The sequence below is a fragment of the Pocillopora damicornis genome, chromosome 5 (genome assembly GCF_964200805.1).
Source record: "Pocillopora damicornis chromosome 5, jaPocDami1.2, whole genome shotgun sequence".
Taxonomy (NCBI): Eukaryota; Metazoa; Cnidaria; class Anthozoa; order Scleractinia; family Pocilloporidae; genus Pocillopora; species Pocillopora damicornis.
This window is the reverse complement of record NC_142674.1, coordinates 7,538,119-7,559,418: the sequence shown is the minus strand read 5'-3', so window position 1 is coordinate 7,559,418 and position 21,300 is coordinate 7,538,119. Positions and strand designations below refer to the sequence as shown.

Sequence of the window (21,300 nt, the reverse complement as noted above, 5' to 3'; positions counted from 1 at the left end):
TACTGAGATGCACTCAAACATTTTTCAGAACTTGTTGTGTTAACTTGCCAAAAGAATGTCTGTTCTCAAAATCTTCTTTTTGTTTCCCAGGTATTTTTCTACAACGTGAACTATGTAACAGGTTGTGTCAGACTACATGAAGGATACTTTGATCACATCTGGGTGACAAGGAAAGAAATGAAAGACTTTGTGGATGCAGAATATTTCAAGACAGTATAATTAATCAAGGATTAGTTTGATTGAATACATAGTCCCCTCATTTCCATAATCATTACATGCTGGTTATCTTTGAGATGAAGGTAAGATAAAGTTTGTACTTGAGCCTATTGGTCCATCCAGCTGGAGCTTATTCCAGTTTCCATGTAGCATAAAGTGAACTTGCATCATAAGAATTGAATGGCAAATAGTCAGGAGAATTATCTATGAGATTTGTAAGTGAAATGGTTAGAGTCAACTCCAGAAACCTTTTTGGATGAAAAAATACATCCTTGGGTTTGGTGTAGTTTTAAAAGCACAGGTACACAATTTCAGCATTTTGCCGCCCCCCTTGACCTTCCCTTCTGGCCCTTTCTTTAGATGATTTGCAATTGTTTTATTCCAGTGTTGTACGGTCATTGGAGTGATCATGTGTTAGGCTGGTAGAGGCACAGGGATGATCCCAATGTCTTATTTCTCAAGTATAAAGACTTGATAAGGTTAGATTATGTTTTATTGTGCTTTATAAAATTGCATTTTCACACTTTTTCATTCAACAACCAAATTACAGTAGGTTGATATCAGATAGTGTAAGATTATATTTTATCATCACAACAGGTTGGGATCTGCCAGTCTTAAGCCAGAGGTGTCTACTTACCAGGTGGTTTCTTCAGAAACAACTATTAGCATGACAGAGGTTTTTTTCTTTCTTATCCCTTTAAATCCTAGTAGTGACTAGGATCCTATTTCTCCTTACAGTGTTACTGCTGAAGCAAACATCAAGGTTAGGAGAATAAAGAAAATAATCACCCACTACAGTTATAGCTATTGATTGTCAAATAAATTCTCCTTGTCAATACCATAGCAAATGTCATCTGATGCCTGCACTTCTAGTTTGCCAGAATATGTTGGTGTATGGCAGGTTACCCTCTTAAACATTTGATAAAGTTTACCCTTTTTTTTCTTTTAACAGAGGGGTATTGTGTCAGTTAGTTGCCTGAGCATAAATTTGTTTTGATAACTATAAGTAGCCAAAGCACAAAAAGATTGTCCATAACCATGAAAAACCATGAAAATATGTTTATGTTGCTCAGTGGGCAAAATGTAAAGATTTGTATGAGAATAAACAGTTGCACCCTCAACCTAAAAATCTGAACTTAAAATTTGTAATTAAAACAAACTCACTTCTTACAGGATTATCACACAACATAAAAATATTTCCATCTTTACGGAGGCTCATTTTTTGAGGCTGGGTTGCCTGTGTGAGAACTGATGTCAACATGAGGGAGACTTGGCTCTACTCTCCTAAACTGTATAGTTACTTTACATTGATAGCATCAACCTTTGCTTTGCCTCAATCTTGTCTTTAAGACACATTTGGCCACTTTGGTATAGCATATCATCAGGGAAACATAAATATGAACATCTCAACACACCATTTTTTGGGCATAGTACAATTAAACCTAATCCTCAACCTGCATTAGCAGAACAAGGAAAAGAAACATGTACCTTGTCAATGAATTTAGTTCTCTTTAAGGCATGAAAAACATCAGAGCTTTCAACAAACTCTTGGAAGAAAAATTGTTTGGTTTTTAAAAATTAGGGTTTGAGGAGAGCAGCAGAAGGCCCTTCTCTTTTAGAGGAAACAGATCGACATTCACTGTCAAATAAGAAACATACTTTTTCATGTGTGTTGGCCTTAACAAGTCAAGCACAGAAAGGAAATTTGCTTTTTACAACTTGATTTCCATCTGGTAATGTACAAAATGCTTTACTGTTGAGGTAGCATCAAAGTTTCTTTAGACACAAGTACATCAAAACTTCGTTGATGAGTAAATTGCACTGAAAAATAATGTGAAAATGGAAGAAGAGGAACGTTTCCTATGGGGACTTCATAAAGTTCTTGATCCCCATGATCATCTAAAGCACCAATACTGTTCCTTGCTAAACTTACCATCTTTAAGGCGTTATTATATCCTTGGAGCTCATCAAATGCCTGAGCACCAGCTGAATGGATATTGTTGTTACAAAGATCCAGGTAGACCAGGGTGACATTTGTCATAAGAGCCTCACAAAGTGATTGGGCTCCATTATCGCCAATGACATTAAAACTAAGGTCTAAAGCAGTCAGAGTAGCATTACTTTTAAGGGCCTCGGCAATTGACTCAGCTCCAGCAGTACCAATGCCATTTAATGACAGATTCAGGTCCTCCAGACAGACATTGACTTTAAGAGCTTCAGAAACTTTGTTGGCCCCAGGATCACCAATATTGTTCCCTTTTAGCTTCAAGCTAGTCAGTGAAGCATTAACTCTGATGGTCTCTGCAATTGACTCTGCACCTTCACTGCCAATGGAATTCCCAGACAGGTCCAGATGTCTAAGTGAGGTATTCACTCTGAGCCCCTCTGATAGAAGTTGGGCACCACGAGAACCAAGGGCATTCTTTGCCAAAGTCAGAGATTCCAGTGTCCTATTAACTTTGAGGGAATCAGAAAATAAACGGCCACATTTAGCTTTGATGTTGTTCCTTGAGAGACTTAGAAGTTTCAGGGTTGTATTGGCTTTAAGGCTTTCAGCAATCAACTTTGTTCCACCAACACCAACCTTATTTCCTTCGAATTGAAGGTCTTTCAAAGTAGAGTTGACTCTCAAGACTTCTGCGATAGACTTAATACTTTGATGACTTATTTTGATATCTGACAGTAACAATGAGGTTAGGCTGCTGGCATTGGTTTTGAGAACTTCCACAAGAGAAAGAACACCAGCATCACTAATACCAGTTCCAGACAAATCTAATGAGCTAAGAGTTGTATTGACTTTCAGAGCCTCACACAGTGATATAACACTGGGATTACCAATGCCTGGGTTATAACAAAGGCCCAAACTGTTTAAAGTGGTGTTAGTCCTTAAAACCTCTGCAAGTGCTGTGGCTCCTGCATCACCAATGTCACCAAAACTTAGATTTAAGGAACTCAAGCTTTCACTCCTCTTCAAATAATCTGCCAAGATCCTGACTGCGTCATTGCCCCATGCATTTCCCCCAAACATCAAGTCATTTACTGTTTTGTTAACCATTAGAGAATCAGCCAGTTGCTGCACATTATGTGCACTGACAAAACCATTTGTAATGAGTCTAACTGTAGTCAGAGTTTTATTGACTCGAAGCATATTTGCCAATGACACAATATCCTGGTCTCCAATAGTTGAAAAAGGTATTAATAAATGAGTGAGTGTACCATTGACTTGAAGGGCCTCAACAAACAACTTAAAGGGGAAACTGTAGTCAGATATTATCAACTCTTGAAGCTCCACATTTGTTCCCAAAAAAATTATCATCTGGGATCGAAGTCTTGAATTTTCAGTGGAGCATTCACCGATGCACTTTAATGCAAAACAAAGATAAAAATTTTGAAACCCACAGTTTTTGAAAAGATTGGTTTTCTTGATAATGATTTCTAAAATAGACAAAGCATCATTTTCACTTCTAAGTCCAAGAATACCAACTGTGAACAAAAGGACTGGTTCAAGAGACTTTAAGTTTCCTCTTTCATTTGTAAGCAGTCTCTCAAAGTCTGTTTCCCCTTTCAAAATTTGGTCAGAAAGATGAAGACCTGCAAAGAATTCTTGAAAACTCTTGTGTGTAAATCGATAGCATGTATGGGATCTTCTTTTGCTGCTGTTAGACTGAACCGACAAAAATTCAAATAGAGGTGATTTTCTTGTAGTTGTAGCTGTAAATACACCTTCATCAATATGCATTTGATATCTCTTCAAGGTCTTCCAGGCTATACTTCCCAATTGTTCCAGCTCTTCTTTGTAAACTTCAGTTAGGTTGTCATTATTGTGAGACAACCCTTGCTTTTGGCAAAATCTCTTAAGAATGCATTCTGTGATTTCAAGATACAACTGAGTCTTGCTTAGAGGCAGACCACCTTCTAAATCTTCATAAAAAAGACACAGCATTGCTGTGAACAAGGGATTGACAATCAGTTCTCCAAGTTCAATATTTTGTTCTATGTCCTTCATAAGGTTTTGTCCCTGTGCCTCCAAGTCTTTGAAGTAGTGTTTGATGTAATTGTAAGAATTCTCTAAAGCAAATCCTTGTATCTGAAACAAGGTGTCACAAAACTTTCTTATCTTAACACTCCCCTCTTGCCTGGATGTAAGAATGATGTGAGACTTTGATAGCTCTCTGCTCTCAACAAGGTCTGAAAATATCTTCATGAGATTGGAAGGTGCTTCATCTAATCCGTCAAGTACCAAGAGAACCTGGGACTGATTGGCACGAATGTACTTGAAGAAGTTCTCTCTTGCTTCCTCTTCAATATCTTTAGGAAGCAGCTGATCATCAATGGCTTCCCAGATGTTGCCTGACATGTCATGGCATTTGAGCAGGAGAACCAATTTAATTTTTGGGAAAGAAGCATCTGTTTCTTGACCATTGGCCCAGTCATACACTACCTTTTGACAATAGGTAGTCTTGCCCATTCCAGGTTCTCCTTCAATCAGAACAGTTCTGGGCTTAGAGCATCCACTGTGTGGTTTAAAGACTCCAGTTATGCTGATTACCTGTTCTGCACCTGTTTGTCTAGTTTTGTCTCGCCTGACAATGGTTGGCTTGGTAAATATATCATTCAGCTCAAGGTCACACCAAGGAAATGGTGAAAGTTGCCTTTCACGTGTCAAATAAAGTTGGCGAATCCTTTGTATAAGTTCAGTTGGTTCCTCAACATCTGAAACTAAAGTAATATTGCTATGAGGTAAATAAAGAATTAATTTTGATTTCAGAACAATATTTTTTTTCAATCAATGAAAACTGAATCTTAGATGCTTGCATCTCTTCCAAAAGAAATTAAAGACAAAATGAGAATGTTTCAATGTAATCAGGCTTCTTTGAATGTATTTAGTTTAATTTTCTCAAAAAGTAAAAAAGGCATGCAAATGATTGCTTTTCCTTTCCTCTCTTTAATTTTCACCTTAGATAAGGAAAAAGGGAAAAAGAAGATAATGACTAAAGGGGGAGGAGGAAAAGAAGGTGCTGAAAAGGAAACATAGAACAAAAAAAGGATAGAAAAAGGAAGGAATGGAAAGTAAAAAAGAAAAAAGGATTAGAAACAGGCTTGATGATTCTTCTAATTTCTTGCTAAGTTTGTTTGTGGTTTCTTCTGGTTTTTTCTCCTCATTCCTCTATCATCAATTTTGTTTTTCCTTCCCTGTCTTCAAATCAACTTGCTGCTGATAAATTTACCTTTTGGTTGTGTTTTGCTTGCTGATGCTTTCACTAGTTCTTCTAGCATCCAATGAATCTCATCCAGTTTGTCTTTAGTGTTATCATCATCTCTTTTCCATTCTTTTAGAAGTTCTCTGTAGTGTTCTTCATATACAGGGTCCATGCACTCATTTTTAAGATTATCAATTGCCACTCCATATGCATGTCCTCCAAGTCTCACTAAAGCATCTTTGATGTCTTGCCAATACACATTGAATGTAGCTTCATCCACAGAAGCCTTCTCAGCATGGCCATACACTGTATTTCTAAAGTATTTCACTCGGGCAATGTCGGCCTCTGTGCTCATATCTGCGGCAGGGGGAAGTGCATCCCATCCAGTAGCAGGTGGAATTAGGCTACAAATGTTCATCAGTAGTACTGTCAGAAGAGTTATGTCAAAGTTTTTTGATGATACTGAGGTTGGTATTGCAGGGTATAACTTTCCCCATTGTGTTGGATTTAAGACTTTTTTCTTATGAAGTAGATGTAGTGTGGCATGATGTGTCATCAAGTGTTTGTGAAGGTTGCTTGGGGGATTAAACCTGTCAAATGTGTCCTGTAGCACACAAGATCCCACATCAACCAGAAGACGACAAAGTCTTGCATAATTGATGGTCTCTTTAGTAGAGGAAAATGACACTGCAGGAGCAGCTGTGGCCATTGTCATCCTGAAATAAGCAATTGAGTAAAGCCTTATATTAAAGGTTGTGGCTCATTTATTTAAGAACCAATACATTTCACTCGATTGTGGTTGGAGAGAGAGGGGATTGATACAAAAAAAGACATTAAATCCTTTAATTCGTCACGATAAGAATTAAAGCTCCAAAGGTTTTGGGGTTGTGCATGCTATACTGAACATTACTTGAAGTATATACATGTAAAATACAACACACAGAGCTAGGAACGAAGAGTTAATCTAAGACATTAATATAGTAAGTTGAAGCCTCTCAATTGAGCTTACGATATCGAAGTTACAGTACGCACCCCATAAATCTAGGCCATCCACAATAGTTGGCAAAATTACGCTAAAGTAGAATTTCATCAGGACTTCCTTAAAGGCAAGAACTTGGAACGTTTTACTAATTCTAATTTGTTCGCAAAGCTTTTCTTTAGATCCAGCACATGTAGTTGGCGACTAAGAGTTGTAGAGAGGGCTGTGAAGGTGTTAGCTGCGCAAAAATTACCACAGATACTGATATCAACCCGGAGTGATAATAATCGAAAACGAAAGTTCAACAATAGCATTGTAGTGAACGGCTACGTGTATAAATGGCGCGCCTCGAGACACATTCATTACCAAATCAAACAAGGTTTTTTGAACTTACGTTATATTATTTTGTTTTATAAGTTATTTCACATCGACTACTTTCAACGAAAGTTTAATTAGGTTCGCAATAATCTAATGCGTGCTCGAAAGACTCAAGTTGAAATTTGGTGAAACGGTAGCTATAAGATACATTTCATTTAACTTTGTTGGACCAGAAAACCGATCTTAAGAAAGTTAAGAAATACCAACCTGCTTTATCACAAACAGAAGGAACAACTCAGCGAATCACAGCAGTAACCCTGAGAGGAAAAGTACATCACTTCGGCTTCCCTCTAAAAGCAAATTAGGGACGTTCCCGTGACGTCATCGCCTGGTGCGGTTGGCGGAAAGTGGCCCTGCCTCGGCGTTCACGCGAAGTTTTCGATGGTCATAGTAACAGATGGTCACGCGTTACCCGATCATGCAAGGTTCGCCTAATCTTATACTTTTACAGGGGTTTCTATTTTTGGTAGATTTACTCGTATTTCGTGGTAACGTTTCAATTTTAGGGGGGCCTCTTTAACAGGTCAAAGACCATCTTAGTTCTTCTTTAAAAACTTACCTCCTTTATTCAATCATCAATTTATCTAGTTCTGTAATACTGAACCAGCCCAGCAGATTTAAAAGAACAATAACTTAAACAAAATTTTTAGTAAGCTTAGGCCAAATGAAGAGGCAGAAATAGTTTAAAACCTGAATATAAATTTGTGTGGTGATAGGACCTCAAAAAAAAGAGAAAAAAAAACTGGCTGCTTTTGACACTAATCTGTCAGACAGGTGTCAAAAAAAAAAAAAAACAGGACTCCACCCTCATATACTGTGTCTCTTTTCCCTGCTTATCACAATTACCAAATCAAATCAGATAAACTTGAGAGACTAAATAGTAACCCAAACAAGAAACAAGTGCACCTGTTTATTTACTTTATTGATCATTGGCATCTCTGTCAAGATTAGGAATCATTTGTTCCACCCATCTCCTTAAGTAAAATATTTCATCTGATATAATTTCATGTCCTTGCATTGCATAATTCACTTGGAAATCAGTTTGTATCTTCAAGTCCATGAAACACTCTGCAGTATGTGCAGCCCATCTCAGCCAGTTTTTATCCTTTCTTCCATTCCACATAAACAAAGAAGGGAACTTCTGGTCCTCATTAAGTTCTCTCTCTTTTCTTATTGTCTCAAACACAGTTGATCGCATTGATAAGATGGAAGAATGAGCAAAAACACCAGCAATGTTTGTGAGATACCTGATGGACAAAAGAAAAAAGGACAAGTCTTACAATGTCAAGTGCAATTTCTTTGTCACATGCAATTTCTCTGTCAGGCAATATTCAGCTTAAGTAATAGTTCTAGTGGTATGCAGAACATGTGTCACATCACAGGTGGCCCAAGCTCCAGCTGTGAGATGATCATCTTGCAAAATAAGAGTCCTGGTAATTCTCCAGCTATGAAATCAGTTATTCATGCCAGTTTGTTTCATAGTGCATCCTCAGCTGGCAGAAAGTTGCATTTGCAGCATTTCCCAGAGTGCTACTAGTTGGTGTGGGTACATGAGGGATCAAGCCAATCAAAGAAACTGCTACAAGCATGGGGCTGATCTACTCTTAGATGCCATGCTGAACTGGAACCAATTTTTGCTAGACTGAGTGAAGTCAGTCTTCTGAGAAGGTGTCTTGAAGGAAAGACACAAAATTAGAATTAGGCCCTCAATGCTATGTTCTGGGAGTACAGTAGTGTCTTTGTTGGCTCTGAGACCTTGAAGTTGGGCATTTATGATGCAGTAGCCCATTTTAATATTGAATTTCAGGCTTCTATGAAGATTCTTAAGGAACTTGGAATTTCTCCTAGTCATTATTGTAAAGATGAGGTTCAGCGAGCTGATTCAGTCCAAGTTCTAAATGCCAACTACAAAGAGTAAGGAGTCCACAAGTCTCAGCGAAGATTGCTTCATGGCAAAGAAAGAAAAAAACTGAGGTTTAAGGTTTTATCCACCAAAATTGAGTTCGAATATTACATCTGTAAGTCATGACCCTCTTAAACGCATACCTGAACCCTACATGCATGGCAAGATTCCCTCCCATCCCAAATCCACCAATGACGATCCTATCCAGTGGAATTCCGCGAGATTTTTCCTGATCAATCAAATGGCAAATCAAACTGCAGGAGTGATCAATCGAGTCCATCCTCTCTATAGCAGTGGGGCTCAAAGTGTTCCGCTCGTACCAAAGCCCTTGTTCAAGTCCGCCATGAGCGACCTGGAAAGGAATATCTGGAGCTTGCGGATAAATTACTCGAATATGGTCAAACTCAAACTCTTCGCTCAAAATTCTTGTAAGAAGACTTCTGGAACTTTCTGCTGTATGTCCTTGATCATGGAGGAAAAATAGAGACCCAATTTGATGAAACTTTTCGAGTGAAGTCACGCTCTTTAACTTCCTTAGCGCCATGATGCTTGTTTTTAGCCAGGCGTTCCGTAATGAGTGGTTGCAAAGCATGATTCAAAATGGCGGCTCCAGGAGCATACTTTGCGAGAATGGGTTTCGGGCGTTTTTCTTCAAGAAATTACCCTTTATCGGTCAGGGATAGCGTGAAAATAACAAGTAAGAGCACTTTAGTTCATAAAAGGGATTGTAGGCCAGGCAGTTTGCTTGAAAACTGGTAGACTACTTTGGGGGATTTTGTCCTGCGCATACACTGATAAGATAAAGAATTTAAATATTGGATTTTATAGAGGAGATTTCTCTCTTAGATTTTATCAATAGAAATAACTTCTGCTCAGTTCAACCAAAACCAAGGATTTCAAGGATCTTCAGTGCAGTTTGTGTTCAACGTTTGCCACTGATCACAAAAGAGAAATCAGAACTGGAAAAACGGTATGAGGAACTGCAAGATCAACTGGAACTTGAACACAGTGCACTGTCAGAGGATGAAGTTGAGTGGGAAGGAATTCAAGAACGGAAGAAAAACCTGAAGGATGATGACGATGATGAAAGTATGGCAATAGGAATGATGGAGTCGAAAAGAAAGGTTGTTATGATTGTTAAGATTGGCATGTTCCAAAAACCTGAAACAGCGAAATGAAATAACCAAAATGAAACAAGTGAAATAAGCAAAAGGAGCAAAACAAGCAAAGCAAAATGATGGTAATGAGCAAAACAAAATGAAACAAGTGAAACCACTGAAATGACCAAAACAAAACTATTGAAACAAAATGAACATCACAGGCAAAATGAAACAACTGAAATGACCTAAAAAAAACAACAAAACAAAAACAAAACAAAAACAGCCTATAGTTATAAAATGAATGCCCAGAGGTGTCAGGTGTTACGTCTTGATTGCGATTGGCTTGGCATGAGGTGTCAAGGAAACCTTCGTAACCAAATAAATGAATAAAAAATTATGTCAATGAATACAGCTATCTGTTTCCTCCTTTTCCTTTCTGTATACACTTTAGTATTCAATATGGCTGGCATTCTGTCCAAGAAACTACAATCATATATGTGTCAAATTATAGTTTCAACCGCTGGTGTGGTGGAAAAAAAAAGGTTTGGAGAGACAGCCTCAATTTATTTCAAAGCCTTAAATGCAAGAGAACATCTGAAGTGAAATCTACATTTTCTGTGACATTTTATCCTCCACTCATCTTGATCATTTTAGTGGTTTGTTTTGGTCATAGTGGTTATTTTGTTTTGGTTGTTTTGTTTTGGTCATTTTGCTTGTTTTATTTGTTTTGTTTGGTCATTTTATTTTGCTGTTTCAGATTTTTGTACATGCCGATAAGATTTGAGTTTGACTATAAACCAAGTGAAAAGATCTTGATGATTTCTACCTTCCTGTAAGATATCATGAACAGAAAAGAATTAGTTAATAATGTGTTCATGCTCAATGTTGATTGGCACTATTGCCTGCATCTTGCATTGTGACTGTTCTTGTTAAAAGGAGCCTATTTTACTACAGTTATGTGCGTCTGGTACATGCCACTTGATATACTATTTTAGCCAAGAAGTCATATTACACATAAAGATAGCACATAATTTACTTCACATTATCTCTCTGAGAGGTTCAAACATTGAAGTTACCATAGAAAATGTCTTTTGTTACCCTTGATACTCTCTGGAACCAAACTGCCCCTTGGGATATGGATTATATTGTGGCTTGTTTGGAGCTTTATCCAGAGGGCAAGTGAACTAGAAAAGTTGGTTATTAGGCAGCAACAATTTTTTATTTAGTTTTGAAGCTTTTCAGACAGTTTCAATTGTCTACATTTTTTCTTTAGTTTTGTCTATGGCTAAGGTAAATCCCTTAAAATGTAAACCCCGATGTAGGCTTTGTTTTCAAGAAAAATCGAGGAAACATCAATATTTCAGTTCTGTGTTATCACGAAATGCTTTAGTAACAACTGGGAATAGGAATTTTCTCTTTTTTGGAAATCCTGAAAAAAATTTCTATAAGTTAAGGATTTCTTGTAGCCCACAATTAGAAAAGTAAATAGGTGGATTGCACATATGATGAAATTTAATTTAGTCATGATAAATCAACAGCAATTTGAAGAGGAGCAAGAAGAGGAATTAAGACTTTATCAGCCAGGGAGCCGAGAGACAGAAGCAGACAAAATAACTGACCTTAAATCATTGCATCGCAAACTACAAGACAACTTAATTTTGTTAGTAAGACGCCAAAAGGATTCAGTGACATGGGAGCTGCCATTTGGTGAAGTGACAAACACCAATGACACTCTTCAACAGGTTTGTTGACATCTTCCCTTTTAACCTTCAACTCCCTTGATCTGGTTGTTGATTCTCCCCATTAGCAGCTACACATTTCCTCATAAATTAGTAGGGAAATTTAGTGCTAGATCAAGATAATAACTTATACCTGATATGTTTGAGGATTCTCATGACCATTTTGCTGGATAATGTATGAATATAAGAGGAAGAAGTTGCATCTTAATAACTTTTGGGAGTAGAGGGGTTTCAATTTAGTAAAACTGGAATTAACAACTCTTAAAGACAGTGGTTATCATGTTGTAATGGTCATGTGCACAGCCTTTTCCCTATGTTTTGAATGGCTGAACCACATTCATAGCAAAATAAACTAAACAGTCTACTTAACAAAAAAAGCTACAGGCACAGTGTAGTTGCTTTTATTGGGATGGTTTCATCTTGGGGTTCATCTGCAAACAAAGTATGTGTTGTCATCATTCACAACACAGGTGATGGCATTGTGGGCAATAGGGTTTTGTCCAACTCCTATAAATATTAACAATAACTGTAAATAAAATTGCATTTTTTACTTATTTCAGGTAGCATCAAAAAGTTTAAGTGACACTTGTGGCACTGATCTAAAAGTTCATTTTCTTAGCAATGCACCAACTGCTGTGATGAAAAAGTACAAAAACAAAAATGACAAGGTGAGGTCAATAATGTTCAAAAGATAACATTGTTAAAGCTGGAGGAGTGCCAGGCTGAAGGCAAGGGTATGGTACCTTGTTGATTGAGGTTCACTTTAATGATGCTTTTAGGGAATAGGGAGATGTTACGTCTTCAAAAGAATGAAATCAGCTCTTTTCCTCTTACTGAAACAAAATCAAAACTTACCTCAGACTTGACAGAGTTTTCTTTATCTCAGGCCCAAAACTTATACTGAGATGCACTCAAAATCAAAACCTACCTCAGACTTGACAGAGTTTTCGTTATCTCAGACCCAAAAATATTACTGAGATGCACCCAAACACTTTTCAGAACTTGTTGTCTTAACTTGCCAAGTGTGTCTGTCCTCAAAATCTTCTTTTTGTTTCCTAGGTATTTTTCTACAAAGTGAACTATGTAACAGGTTGTGTCAGACTACATGAAGGATACTTTGATCACATCTGGGTGACAAGGAAGGAAATGAAAGACTTTGTTGATGCAGAATATTTCAAGACAATAAAACGGTTTATATTTTAAATGTTAGTACAAAAACAAACCAAGGATTAGATTGATTAAATACAATGTCCCCTTGTTTTCTTTATTATTACATGGTTATCTTTGAGTTGAAGACAAAGTAAAGTTTGCACTTGAGCCTATTGGTCCACCCAGCCAGAGCTTATTCCAGTTTCCATGTTGCATAAAGTGACCAGGAGTATTACTACTCCCCCCTGGATGGGACACTGGTCCATCGCAAGGTACCCTTCCAGCCTTTCATCAGGCTTCCCTGAAAATTCACCCATACCCATTTATACTCCTGGAGTATTATTATTGGATGGGACACTGGTCCATTGCAAGGTTACCCTCCCAGCATTTCATCAGGCTTCCCTGAAAATTCACCCATACCCATTTATACTCCTGGAGTATTATTACTTGATGGGACACTAGTCCATCGCAAGGTTACCCTCCCAGCATTTCATCAGGCGTCCCTGAAAATTCACCCGTACCCATTTACACTCCTAGAGTATTATTACTGGATGGGACATTAGTCCATTGCAAGGTTACCCGCCCAGTATTTCATCAGGCTTCCTTGACAATTCACCAGTACCTGTCTACACTCCTGGGTGGAGACAAGCACTGTGAGAGTAAAGTGTTTTTCTCAAGAACGTAACACAATGTCCCAGCCAGGTCTTAAACCCAGGCCTCTCAACCCAGAGTCCAGTGCACTGACCATTAGGAATAAGGGAAGATATCTTGCAGAGTAAATTTAACAGGTGATTTTTCAGGAGGTTTTGTAGTAATCAGCCTCTGTCCTTCAGTAAGTATCTAAGACTGAACTTGTAACCTCCCTTTGCCAATGGAAACTTCCTTGTAACTTAAAGATCAATGTGTGATAATCGGATTTGACTGGCTCGCAGTTAGATTCCACAAGTGAAGGTATAACTTAACACCCTAACCAGCTTACTTATGATGGCCCCTTTCCACTCATAGAAACTATAATTGTTCTACCAACATTTCTGCATCAGGAGTGATTATCTTAAAAATAAAGGCAATGTTGACAAAATTGTAAAGAAAATTATTTATTTTATTACAAAGTCTTCAAAATGTTGCAGGAGGTTGTTTTATTCATGGCATGTTGTCTCATGCAGCAGTAGACCTAGTACTCCTCCTCTTTGTGCCGCAGCATATCTGAGGGACCGTTCTTGTTCAAATGCCTCTTCAAGTTTTAGCCACTGAAATGAAACAAAAAAATAGGTCAGATAAGAAGACTAAAGTTATTTCAATAATGTGAGAACTTACAGACAAGTTAAATTTCTTTCAGGTATGAAAAGTAGGAAAAGATAAACCTGCTGTATTCGTTGTAAATCAATCTCTGCTCTGCGTAACTTCTCCCAGCAATAATGTTTCATACATCTCCTCTTTGAAGCCCGACAAAAATCTCCTGTTTCTTCAAAGACGTTAGTGACTAGAGGACAGCCACAAACATCAGTGGCAGAGATCTTAAAAAAGAAAGTGGAATCTGTTGATAATGATGTCATGAAGGTCGTTGCTCTAAATAAAAACCTGTTCTGAGAGTTTTGTCTAATTTTTGCATTTATCCACCATGAATTAAAAAGTTTGAAATAAAAGTATTTGTAGGTCTTCAATATTCTTTAAGAAGTGAGCAGTTAGTTCACATACATATTGAGTAGGGCTTTAAAGATTTTTACAGAGTTATGATATGCAAACAAATGAAAACTACTTAATATGTCTCAAAAGCATGATGATACCTTTGGTTCCTTTGTATGTTCAGGGCATAGAACTCGGAGTCTTTTGCAGTAAATCTTTTGCTGATGGTTGTAATAATCACAGAACAAGTTCCTGAAAAATTGAAGCATAAAATTTCAGTCCTAAGCAAAGGTTCAGAACAAACAAAGTCAAAAAACAACACAACAACCATTCTCTCTAAATGGTTACCCCTGAGAGCAGTTACAACAACCAAAACACATACCCAGCACTTTTGTAAATGGAACCAAATGTTGTTAAGCTTTCATTCTGTAAGAGAGCAGAACCCAAGTACCTTAAGTTATCAGTTATGTCATGTTATGGCCACTTACTCGATCATGTTGAACTCTCAAGTTTCAAACTGTTCACAGACATGAATAAAGGGGAAAAGTTTTAAGGAATGTGTGGTGCTGCATTGGTAAGAGGTATTACAAGTAACTTTGGTTTTGTCAGATGAATTGATAATGCAAATTGGCCACCGCAAAGAGTTTCTCAAGCTGATGTTTTGAGTGCTAGCCCTTTGTGAGAGTGAATAGCAAAGGGCTGATGATTGATTCAGTGGCCAATTTACATCATCCTTGTAGTTGATAAAACCGAATTATCTTGTTTAAAAGCATGTCACAGAGGGAAAGAAGGCAGGGTGGGAGGGAAAGGTGTTCATAGCAAAGTAAAGTTATGGGTATTGATTATATTTCAGTTGTAAAGCAGGGACTGAATGAAAAAGTCTCTATGAACCTTCATGTAACACTTCTCCATATGTCTGAGGGCAACTTTAGGAGCTAATGGTAGTCCACAGGTGATGCAGTGAACTTGAAGATCTGTTTCACCTTCTACTTCAGTGTCTTGTGCCTGACAAAGAACAGACCATGATAATTTACTTGAACATAATGTTGTACAAAGTAGTTTTTGGTAAGAACTACAATTTTTGGGAATACCTTCAATTGTGTTTCGTTATCTTGGTTAGTTTTAAGCTCTTTGAACATTAAACATTTACATTCTAACATCAGTACTCATATTCTCCATACTGTTCTCTATACATTTCCTTAAATACTGAAAAGGAGAGTTTGTTAACCAATAAAGAGCTTCTTGGATTGGTGATCATTTCCCTTATTCTTAATTGCCAGGCACTCTTAGAGGTTAAATGATTAAAAAGGATTTGATATTTTGCCGACCATAGCTTGAAAATCTTCTCCATTCCCCATGTGTCTTGACAGATGAATCACAAATCGCACTCTTTCAAAATCACAAAACTCTATCACTCTCTAAGCCTGGAATACAAGATTGACAACATTTCAGGATTTTAGTGACTGGCATTGATCCATGCACTTAAAATATTTGTACCTCTGATTCTTCTATTGTAGCATGTTTTGTCTTCTCTATAAAAGCATCAAGTTCATTACTCAGTCTGTCAAGTTCCATCAACTTCTCCTGAGCTTCCTGAAAAGGAACAGAATGCTTCTGTCAAAGCCAAGAAGGGTAGAAATTGGTAAAAACATCTCATTTTTTCATGTAAACATAGACTGTACCTCTTTCTTTTTCGCCAGTTTTTGCAGATACTCCTCAGCTTTGATATCAGCAACACTTGTAGATTTTTGCCATTTAGCCATTTTCTGGGGTAAAATCTCTTGAATGCGTCTAGAGGGAGAAAATGTTTAGAACTTTTGGAATATAGAATATTGATATAATTTAATTAATATTAAGACTACTCTATGCTTTCATCTATAATTTTTAACGAAAGAAATGATCCTTGCAAGCGAGCTTCAATTTCACCCTTTAACTCCCAGACTTACTTTGTAATTCTCCTTACTGTCAACCTTACAATTCTTATAATGTTAGTTCTGAGAATTTAGTATTGGATCAACTAATCATCCCCAAATTGATAGTTTTCTTTATTCTCATCACTTGTCTGGTTGATATTGTATTGATATTGTAAGGAGAAATTCTCTCTCAGTCACTCATGGGAGTTAAAGGGCTAAGCAATTGCTGAAAAGAAGCATACCCAGATCCTAGGTAGGCTCTACTACCTTACACTGGTATGGTGCATACATCTGCATGACTATTCTCTTTTTTTTCATAAAAAATTACAAGTTCTGTAATGCACCTGAAGTGCATTACACCATTCAAATGAAAACTTTTTCTCTACTGTCTACTATTACAAGTTACCATAATCTTGATGTATTTAATCTAAATTGGAATTTACCTGCAATCTATTACAATTCAGATCTACAAGATTTGTCTGCATTTTTACCTGACAGCAAGCTGGATGCCACACTCATCGCTACAATACTTTGAGCCAGAACGAGCGGCATTGGTGCAACCCGGACCATAACACTGCCGTACTTCCTCTCTTTCTCTTTCTTCACAATATTCAGTAGAAAGTCTACTCTTTTCTTCATTTGACATGATCCTTTTTCTTTTGCGTGCCCTCTCACTGGTTTGCCTCAGCTTCTCCTGTTTAACAAAAAAATTTGATCCTTAATGCCATCTGGTATTTTTGACAAGGGGCATCAAAGTTTAGCCATTTAGCAAGCTGTTTTACTATCTTGACAAATATAAAACCATTTCTATTGCAGCAATCTTTTTGTCATTTGGTTAGCTAAGATACTCAGAATGCTATCAGAACTGACAAACCTTCCTACTCTCTGAAGACTTGGCATGTTTCATCTTCACTGCTTTCCGTTGTTTTCTCAGTGGAAAAATACTCTGTTACCAAGAATAAAAGAAATGTTAGTGTGTGATGACTTTACAGAAAGTTTTCTGCACAGAATTGACTTAATTCTGAGATTAGATGTCATCTATACATCTGTCCTCCAATAGATCATAAGTGAGAACCAATCAGAATGCATGCTTAACTGAGCTTATTATATAAATATTTATTTCTAATTACTTAGCAACTGAATGCTTTAAGTGCTACAGTTTCTGGTAAAAATCGGAGGTTCATAAGTGCTAGACTAGCAACAGATTTAAGGAGATTGAAATGAATAACCTTTTTTGTAGTATGTTGCACAATTGAAGGCTTCAAATAAAGGGAGACCAAAAAATCTTATAATAAGTTTGTTGTGTACCTCAATATCGATATCGCCATCTTCCCTTCTACTCTCTTCATCTTTCAACATGTCCCTGTAAGCTGTGCCACCTCGTAGAAGAACCTGATATAAAACAAGTTACTATTAGGTTGACCCTTTCACTCCCATATCAAATTTGTAATTCTCCTTTCTGTCAACCATACAATTCTTATAATGTTAGTTCAGAGAATTTAGTATTGGATCCACTAATTATCCCCAAATTGATATTTTTCTTTATTCTCATCACTTATCTGGTTGCATTAACATTGTGAGGAGCAATTCTGTTTTGGTCACTCATGGGAGTTAAAGGGTTAAAGCAACATTATGTTAGTTACAACTACAACGACACAAACCTACCAGTTTGCTTGAATAAAGGGATTAATTCTCTAAAGAAACTGTGGTGCTGTATTGATGGGAGAGGATAACAGGGTAATTAGGTATCATCAATTAAGTTGATAATGTCAACTGGCCACTGTAAAGAGTTTCAAAGCTGACATTTTGGGAGTTAGCCCTATGTCAGAGCAATTGGAGGAATTGTGGGTTTTGTGTGTGTTTATATGCAGAAAATGGAGCTACATGCTACATGGCAACTAGTGCATGAAAATGAATAGCCTAGCTTACTCTTGATTTCAGAAGGCATTGTCGTAAGCGACATTTCTGTCTCATCTTGTTGGGGCCACCGAACTTCTTCATATCCTAAAAAGAACAGATGAAAGCTTACAAAACCAGTTTTTCACTTTTTGAGGCAACCTGACAATAACATAGCCACATAGCTGTTAGACTGGTGGTTAGTTAATAGAATTCTCCTTTCACTTTGTAAGTTAGCCAGTCAGTTAGGTAACAGTCAGTCAGTTAGCTGGTCAGCCAGTCAGCAAGTTAGTCAGTCAGTTGGTCAGCTATAGTCCATCAGGCAGGCAGTCAGGCATTCAGACAGTTAGGTAGTCAGCCAGTCAGTTGGTCAGTCAGCCAGTCAGCCAGCCTGTCAGTCCGCCATTTAGTCATGCATTCAGTCAGTCATTCATTCAGTCAGTCATTCATTCAGTCAGTCAGTCATTCAGTCAGTCAGTCAGTCAGTCATTCAGTCAGTCAGTCAGTCAGTCAGTCAGTCAGTCAGTCAGTCAGCCATTTAGTCTCTCTGTCATACAGGAACTCACTCAGTTCTCCTTAAAAACTAATTTCTTCTTTTCCCAAACTTTGGAGCAGACCAGGAGGAGATATAAGGCAAGAATGTTTCACTGAATTCAAATAAAACTTTCTGAAGGAGAGGCTTCATCTTGTAAAAGATTCTGTTTAGTAACACAGTACCTTGCAGAAGTCACACTGTCCACAATCCTCTGTCCTAACACATGCAACACATTCACCACATGTTCTCCTTGATCTCTTACGCTCACTCTGCAGGGAACATAAACATTCATCTTGTCAAAATTGTTTCAATTTTTTAGTGTGTTTGAAAAAGATAAAAACAAATGGGAAAAAAAAAATGAAACAGGCAAATAAAAGAACCTTGAAACATATCACTTACATCATCTTTTGATGAACTGTGCTGCTTTTCTTTCTTCTCTGAGGGAACTTTGTCTCTCTTCTCAGGTTTCGGTTTTTTGAGCCTGTACTTGATACACAAGTCTGGGTCCTTTTCTGAGGCAAGAAACAAATAAAAGGGTAAATGCACCTTAAAATGACTGCATTTTTACTTCTAAATTGAAAATATCCACCATTTTGCCTTAGTATAATGGCTGAATGGACAAGGTCATCTCAACCGTTTAACTCCCACATCAAATTTGTAATTTTCCTTACTGTCAACTATACAATTCTTATAATGTTAGTTCAGAGAATTTAATATTGGATCAATTAATTATCCCCAAATTGATATTTTTCTAAATATTCTCATCACTTGTCTGGTTGATATTATATTGATACCGTAAGGAGAAATTCTGTCTTGGTCACTTATGAGAGTTACAAGGTTAAACTAAATTAAACTATCACATCAGTACACAAATTCTCTCTACTGTTCCTTATGCATGACGGTAGTTATAAGCCAGGAGAACTGGTCTCACAATGACAAGCCTCTTGAGTTCCTGATCATTTCCTTTATCCTCATGACCTTCACATTTGATTCAGGGATAGTACTATTGGGAGAAATTCAATGCTTATCACTTTTAGGGATCAAAGAGTTCAGATAATGACTCACCTAAACATTGTGCGCAGTAATACTGCTTAATTTCTTTAGCCTCCAGCTTTGTTATGCCGATGCAGTCTCCATGGAACCACTCATCACATCTGTCACAACATCTGAGCAAGAGACAGTTACAAAATATATAATTATGTACCAGTACCAGTACCCTCACCAGCTCTGGCAAAATTTAATTAATGTTGTTTGCATTACCAAAGTAACAACACACAATTTGAATTTGAATTCCATTCACTTTTACATTTCACCCTCACAACCACGCAGTTAAATCTATCATTCTTAAAAACTTTAAATTGCTTGAAAACGATTCAGAGACTGGTACTATATTTTCACAAACTCCACTAATTTCATTCAAATGCGACAAAAACATAGGCTACCTTCTGGTCAGGAGTTCATTTCAAAACAATGGCTAGGACTTTCAAATGCACTCACTCATGGTGCAAAACTTGTCCTTTTATTCTTCAAAATGTAGAGAAAATGTCAGGGGCCCAAGAGATCTATTAAGATCACTGATCACTTTATGAGCATCTCTGCTAATGTCATTTACTGCATAACTTGCACTTATTGCAAAAAGTTACACATTGGTGAAACAGGGAGACGACAGGTAACTGATTCTGAGAACACCTTCGCAACATAGAAAGAAATGACGAAGACACATCCAAACCAGTTACTAGACACTTTGATCTCCCTAACCACTCTAAGCAGCACATGACAGTTTTCAGTCTTTCCCTATATCTAGGCAGTTTGGAAAGCTGCAAAACTCTAGAACAAACATTTATCTTCCAAATCAGCACTTTTAATCCCTCCAATTTATTCTTGTGCTCTTGTCACCATATTCCCATCAATAGTATACATCCATTTTCTGCAGATAAACCCACACACAACCCACAATTCCTCCAATTGCTCTGATGAATGGCTAACACTCGAAACAACAGCTTTTAAACTCATTATGGTGGCCAATTTATGTCATCAACTCAGTTGATGATACCAGTACTAAATTACCCTGTTATACTCTCCTACCAATGCAGCACCGCAGTTTCTTTAGAAAGTTAACCCCTCTAACAACACACAAGTTTTCTAAGTGTCACCATTTAGAGAAGTGTAAGATTGCAGAATATAATCTGATGCCCCTTTGTAACTCCCAAGATCAGATCATAAATTCTCCCCTCTTGCTGTAACACATTTCCTTGTAAATCAGTAATAAGACATTACGATGAAGGAAAACAAAAAAAACATTCATCAATTGGGTGCTAACATGAAAATTTCCTGCTTGTGGCTGGATCTTTTTCCAGTTTGCAAGGCCATGTTCTAACTTAATGTTTGCATGGTCACATTATTTCATCTGCTTAGAGACAAAACAATTTCTTTTTCTCTTGTACCCCACAGACACTAAATCCCCCTCTCTATTGTTCAGCCACATGGTGATCAGTACTTACATCATAAAGCGACTGGTGTCACTTGTTCCACATACACAATATGCTGAATCATCTTTCTTGGACTTTTCTTCCTAAATTACAAGCATAATGAGAATCAGTGGTGATATCTGAGTGTATGAATTAAAGTCACTTACAATTCAGAATCATTAATATTACTAAAATAAGAA

General features: G+C 37.3%; 4 protein-coding genes and 1 long non-coding RNA gene across 6 annotated transcripts in view; 2 read left to right on the top strand and 3 right to left on the bottom strand.

The window, feature by feature from the left end:
* The first annotated feature begins 153 nt into the window (after window positions 1-153).
* On the top strand, window positions 154-974 carry LOC149044937 (uncharacterized). The gene is made up of 3 exons (XR_016186874.1): window positions 154-299; window positions 602-695; window positions 814-974. It is a non-coding gene; the product is annotated as an uncharacterized LOC149044937 (long non-coding RNA).
* Window positions 975-1,192: 218 nt separating this feature from the next.
* Window positions 1,193-7,089, bottom strand: LOC149044936 (uncharacterized). Its single transcript, XM_089207327.1, has 3 exons — window positions 6,982-7,089; window positions 5,445-6,133; window positions 1,193-4,935 (listed from the first exon to the last, which is right to left on the bottom strand). Exons 2-3 carry the CDS (start codon window positions 6,130-6,132, stop codon window positions 1,967-1,969), a joined length of 3,657 nt encoding a protein of 1,218 aa, XP_089063453.1. The 5' UTR covers window position 6,133; window positions 6,982-7,089; the 3' UTR covers window positions 1,193-1,966.
* Window positions 7,090-7,678: 589 nt separating this feature from the next.
* LOC149044935 (lysophospholipase-like protein 1) lies at window positions 7,679-9,282 on the bottom strand. Its single transcript, XM_089207338.1, has 2 exons — window positions 8,821-9,282; window positions 7,679-8,021 (listed from the first exon to the last, which is right to left on the bottom strand). The coding sequence occupies exons 1-2, from the start codon at window positions 9,267-9,269 to the stop codon at window positions 7,694-7,696; spliced, it is 777 nt and encodes a 258-aa protein (XP_089063464.1). The 5' UTR covers window positions 9,270-9,282; the 3' UTR covers window positions 7,679-7,693.
* Window positions 9,248-13,743, top strand: LOC113671957 (large ribosomal subunit protein mL46). The gene is made up of 5 exons (XM_089207337.1): window positions 9,248-9,374; window positions 9,524-9,801; window positions 11,316-11,519; window positions 12,077-12,184; window positions 12,576-13,743. The coding sequence occupies exons 1-5, from the start codon at window positions 9,278-9,280 to the stop codon at window positions 12,717-12,719; spliced, it is 831 nt and encodes a 276-aa protein (XP_089063463.1). The 5' UTR covers window positions 9,248-9,277; the 3' UTR covers window positions 12,720-13,743.
* LOC113671967 (CXXC-type zinc finger protein 1) overlaps window positions 13,744-21,300 on the bottom strand; it is a 10,245-nt gene continuing 2,688 nt past the window's right edge. For both annotated transcript variants that reach the window (XM_089207332.1, XM_089207333.1), the window contains exons 3-17: window positions 21,134-21,204; window positions 19,698-19,798; window positions 19,032-19,144; window positions 18,815-18,901; window positions 18,131-18,205; window positions 17,510-17,593; window positions 17,076-17,147; window positions 16,693-16,895; window positions 15,971-16,079; window positions 15,786-15,881; window positions 15,180-15,293; window positions 14,671-14,714; window positions 14,450-14,540; window positions 14,027-14,179; window positions 13,744-13,912 (exon numbers count right to left, since the gene is read on the bottom strand). In XM_089207332.1, coding sequence (XP_089063458.1) covers window positions 13,802-13,912; window positions 14,027-14,179; window positions 14,450-14,540; window positions 14,671-14,714; window positions 15,180-15,293; window positions 15,786-15,881; window positions 15,971-16,079; window positions 16,693-16,895; window positions 17,076-17,147; window positions 17,510-17,593; window positions 18,131-18,205; window positions 18,815-18,901; window positions 19,032-19,144; window positions 19,698-19,798; window positions 21,134-21,204 — 1,524 coding nt within the window. In that variant the 3' untranslated portion in view covers window positions 13,744-13,801. The remainder of the gene's footprint in view (window positions 13,913-14,026; window positions 14,180-14,449; window positions 14,541-14,670; window positions 14,715-15,179; window positions 15,294-15,785; window positions 15,882-15,970; window positions 16,080-16,692; window positions 16,896-17,075; window positions 17,148-17,509; window positions 17,594-18,130; window positions 18,206-18,814; window positions 18,902-19,031; window positions 19,145-19,697; window positions 19,799-21,133; window positions 21,205-21,300) is intronic.